Source organism: Diadema antillarum, unplaced genomic scaffold (assembly GCF_040938485.1).
Source record: "Diadema antillarum isolate AM-2024a unplaced genomic scaffold, OU_Dant_1.0 seq00000119_RagTag, whole genome shotgun sequence".
Lineage (NCBI taxonomy): Eukaryota > Metazoa > Echinodermata > Echinoidea > Diadematoida > Diadematidae > Diadema > Diadema antillarum.
In genome coordinates, this window is record NW_027271200.1 from 1,048,276 (window position 1) to 1,053,417 (window position 5,142).

Below are 5,142 nucleotides of genomic sequence, written 5' to 3' on the forward strand. Positions count from 1 at the left end.
CCCTGATATAAAGCCTATTCAAAGACCGGTTGAAGTCCGAATTGAGTCCAGATTTCGACGATAAGCAAAGTAAACTACTGTGCGTTGGCCAAGGTAGACGCACTGTTACTGTTTTGAAACATAACAACTAAACTTCTTTGCAATACAACATGTACTATTTTAGTATACAATGAAGCTTGTAATAGTCGTTCCTGCTCATGCCCCGTGATTAACATCGGTGCATCCTGTAGTCATAGTGGTCTAATCTTTAGTGTGCTGTGGTATTTTGTGAGACCTTTAATATGGCAGTCGAAGCAACAGTTGAACGCATCTTCAAACTTTATGACGACTATGGCAAGTCGGATTACTTGGGAGAAAACGTCACCCAGATCCAGCACATGGTTCAGTGTGCTATGCTGGCGGAGGAGGAGGGTTTCTCAGACGAGGTAGGAATTAGTTTCGAAGGTACATAGCCTACTCAGGACCTATCCAATCTGCAGTATAGGCCTACTACTATGCTCAACTGACTTTGTAGTGTGCCGATCAATATAATCGTGGAGCTATACGACACAATGATCGTAGCTCAATGAGTCCATTAACCCTCCGCGTGCCGCATTAATTTCTTGTCCATTGGTATGTATGTGGAATTATTTGTACACATTGACTCATTGGCATAGGAAGGGTTAAGGGAGGCCGTCAGCTCCCGGAGAGGGCGCGAGGGGGTTGAGGCGCCGGGAACGTTCAGCTTTGGCACAGACGGGATCTCAGCTCTTGTAGGGGCGCTTCGTGTATTATACCAAGGAGGTAGCCTATCTTCTTGGTAATGTACACTTCTTTGGTTACATGGTCCCGCGGCTATTTCACCTGACACGAACTGATACCATGCATGGAGCTAATAACACAGGTCCATGCTGATACATGCATACGTGCCTGAGCGACCCAAGCATTATATACACGGCTTGTATCTTGAATTCCCTCGCGGGTATAGGCCTAATAAGGATGCATTTTCGCCTACATGACACATGTCGCTTCTCATTCACAATATCATTGTCACAATATCATTGTGGGAAGGCAATCAATGAATGGGGCCATGCAAATCCCAGCCCTCTAGTGGTGCATGGATCGAGGTCTTGAGCCAAAAGTGTGTGTTTGTGTGTGTGTGTGGGGGGGGGGGGGGGGGGGCGGTGAGTGGGTGTACAAGCAACAATCGGATCGTTTCCTTTATTTCATTTATAAATATGTAGATCGCATTGCGTGCACAAATCCCCCGACGTAAAGCATAGCGCAGGGGGTGAGTATTATGTATGTCGAAACTGAATGTAATATGGCCCATGCATGGATAGATTAGCTTAATGCAGAAAGCTGTTGTTATCCCGTGGATTTGCTAATGTTTAGGAAGGTATGCACTGTGAAATTTAATTTTTAACCACGTCAAATTTCCGCGGCAATCATAGTTCTGGGAAAAAAAAGAGAAAACCGTACGTGTGGAATCTGGCCGGGAAGGGGGGGGGGGGGGCATCGCACCCCCCCCCCCCCATTCCACAGTCCCTGCAAAAACTAAGAATATCTGTGCCTAGATAATCTTAAACTTTTTTTTTTTGAACGTTCGGTTTAATGCGTTCTATCGGCAAAACTGTAAGAACTATTATACAGTGTAGCTATACAGCCAGTCAGTGTGAAATGACTTGCAGTGCATACGTAGGGCCTACGTGTGCATCTATCCGCTATCACGCTGGCAAAAGATCGCGATCGTTAGGCCCTGTCACACCTTTCCGGGCAAGCCTTGTGTGCGACTTGCGAAGAACAATTTTTACTACCCGAAGGTCCCCGCAGATGATCCGCACATGACAGTACCTAGCACGTATCTCACCCGTATAATTACCCGGAGTTGCTCACGCAAGTCCTAGTATTCAGAACTGACCGCAGAACTGACCTGCTAAACGGATATTGGCAGTTTCGACAACGTTCCTTGCCAGTAAAACACCCGTCATGCTCGTAGAATGCCCGCAGATGACACGCGCTTCCGGCGCATAAGTATCGATCCATGGGCAACTTACGTTCTTCAAACGGGTCAAATGTCTGTGACTTGCGGTAGCTACGGGCCTCCTACTGGTGTTCTGCGTGGACCGGCCTCTGCGGGCAATCCCCGCGACTCACCCAGAAAAAGTTTTGGTCATGCTCTAAACTTGGCTGCGGGTAAATCGGACTTCCGTGCGCACCTCCGGGCAACATACGGGCGAGATACGCGCTAAGTACTGTCAGGTGCGGGCCAACTGCTGAGAGGTCCGGGTATCAGAAAAAAAAAAGTCGACCCGAAAGGCTTCCTCAGACACGGTGTGACAGGCCTTGAGCAGATCGAGGTACACGCAGAACACCAGTAGGGGGCCCTTAGTGGCAGCACCTCGCAGGCAACTCTTACGCAGGTCCCCGTATGCGGCCAAGATAATGACATTCTGTGGGACTTCTGCCATTCCTTCAGAGGGATTCCTTCACAAAGTTGTCAAGCCCTCACTCGCCACCCATGCGCCTGACACGCAGGTCACACGGAAGAAGAACGTAAGGAGCATGGGTCCAGCAGGTAAGACGCATGCGAAACTTGCCCAAATCCTTGTCCTCCTGCAAAAATTGTCCTGCGTGCTGGAAAATCCACACACGCAACAAGCCCGCTTAGATTGCCCGGAAAGGTGTGACAGGACCTAAACTTGGCTGCGGGTGAATAGGACTTGCGTGACAACTCCGGGTAACTACGGATAAGATACGTGCTAGGTACTGTCATGTGAGGGTCATCTGCGGGGACCTCCGGGTAGTAAAAATTGTTCTTCGCAAGTTGCACGCAAGGCTTGCCCGGAAAGGTGTGACACGGTCTTTACTGAAAAAGGATCGGTTTCGAAGCGCCCACGTAGGTCACACGGAACACACGCAAGTAATAGCAGGTAAGTATCAAGTATAGCAGTAAGACGCAAGTACGGAACTCGCCAACATCCTTGTCCCCCGTAGAAAAGTCTCCTGCGTGCTGGAAAATCAATACTCGCAACAAGCCCGCGTAGCTTACACAGAAAAAGATCTCGATCTTTTGCCAGTGATGACCGCGGCTAGTGAGATATTGAATCTTCAGGTCTGAAAGAGGCATACTGAAAAAGAAGAAGAGAAGAAGGTTTCACTATATACCTTGTTCATTTCACATTGTCTTGTCTAGGCCTACCCTATTCTCTGTTACAAATGAAAGTGAAATGTATTCCTTTTTGGTCAAAAAGTAAAACAAATTTCAATTGAATCAAATTTCAATGAACTAAATACTGTTGTAATATTCGATGCTTATACCGGTAGGTTATTCTCGGTGCGCTGTTCCACGACATCGGTCACCTTCTAGGTTTGCAGCAAGGTTTGGAGCGCATGGTGACGGATGGCGTAGTACTGGGAGCAGCGAATCACGACGTTATTGGATCGCAGTTTCTCAGGGAACAAGGTCTACCGGAAGATGTGTGCAGTCTGGTGAAGGGTCACGTTGATGCTAAGCGATACCTCGTGTGCAAGGATGCTGAGTATCGGAGCAGTGAGTCTACACGCATCTTCGTTTTAAAATTTCAAAAATTTTACTGAAACAACAAAACGGTGAAAGAATCGGTGTTTCTGGTCTTCTGGAAAGTGACCTTTCTACACATCCTCTGACATATTGATCCTTGGTAATGTAGTATTTTCTCTTTCTGGGAAAATACATTTATCAGCCTATACTAGCTAGAAAGTATCCCATGGTGTTTCTGCCACAATGCAGTAAACATCATCGATAAGAAAAGGTTTTCTGTATCCAGGGTACTAGTAGTCTCTTATACAGGGTTGCCACTGCTATACCAGAGGATCCTGTCATTATTATCATCCTAGCGTTGCCAGGTACCATTGATACATACACCTGGGTCGAGAGGGACGTGATGGGTAAAAACATCTTGTCCAATAACGTACCTATAAGCACTGGGCGGGAAACGAACTCGAGTCCTCAGTCGATTAGGAGTCCTCCGTCGATCATAGGAGTCGGGAGTCTTATCCACTTTGTTACAGCACTCCCACAATTACATTATCACATCGGAATGCAGAATAAATGTTATGGTCAAGCAGAGTTGATACATGAACAGAGATCAGAGTTAGTGTTCAAACGTCAAAACAGCGGTGCAATTCAAACAAGAAGAAAAATATGCTTGCGGCACGGCGGTGATCTAATTGCTTTGCAGTCTCATGATCATTGTAAGTCCTATGACTGTACTACGTTACATTAAGTAGGGTATCAAACAGAGCTCCTTTTCCGTCTTACTCCTTTCAGGATTATCAGATGCGAGTAAGTTGACTCTGGTGCACCAGGGAGGACCAATGGATGCTGAGGAAGCGGCAGCCTTCGAGGCATCTCCCCACTTTACTGCCATCATCAGGATGCGAAAGTGGGATGAACTAGGAAAGGACCCCACCAAAGCCATCCAACCGCTTTCCAAGTACCGCGCCATGTGCCGGGAGCTCCTCGCCTCCAGGGCGCCCTGAGCAGACTGTTGGGGCGTGCTGTCGCTTTGAAGACCTGGGGGGGGGGGGGGCATTTCATGAAGCATTTTGGTCGGATATTTTTCTGACAAACTGTTACAAGCTACTGAAAACCTTGCATCTGATTGGCTGAGAGCAAATTTATCCGACAACTTTGTCGGACAAAATGCTTCATGAAATACTACCCTGAGCGTGGGGATACCATGGAATGGGAATTAGGCTGGTTCGGCTCGGATATGTTCGAGAACTGTGTAAACTTTTATGTAAGCATACACAGAGCCGAGGAATTTCGACTAGAATCGACTTCACCGCTATCATCAGGATGCGACAGTGGGACGAACAAGGAAATGGTACTACGGATGCACATAATTCGCTGACGGGCAATTCTATTCTTGCAGGCTTCATTTGCGCTTGTCGTGGTATTCGAATGTACCGTGGTGGGCAGCAAAATGGAGATCGATTTAATCGGGACATCCGTATCCCCCCACGCTACTAAGTCTTTCATCATCTAAACACCACAACCTCAAGATGCCATTCACATTGTGTGATAATAAACTGCAAACAGGCCTATCAAACACACAAAGCAAGATTCTAATACAGGATCTAGTTGTGTGTTGTTGTTTTTTTTTTTCATGAAGCCAG

General features: G+C 47.1%; 1 protein-coding gene across 1 annotated transcript; it reads left to right on the forward strand.

Moving 5' to 3' along the window:
• Positions 1-281: 281 nt before the first annotated feature.
• LOC139727128 (2-amino-1-hydroxyethylphosphonate dioxygenase (glycine-forming)-like) lies at positions 282-4,503 on the forward strand. The gene is made up of 3 exons (XM_071638109.1): positions 282-425; positions 3,307-3,532; positions 4,292-4,503. The coding sequence occupies exons 1-3, from the start codon at positions 282-284 to the stop codon at positions 4,501-4,503; spliced, it is 582 nt and encodes a 193-aa protein (XP_071494210.1).
• The last annotated feature ends 639 nt before the right edge of the window (positions 4,504-5,142 follow it).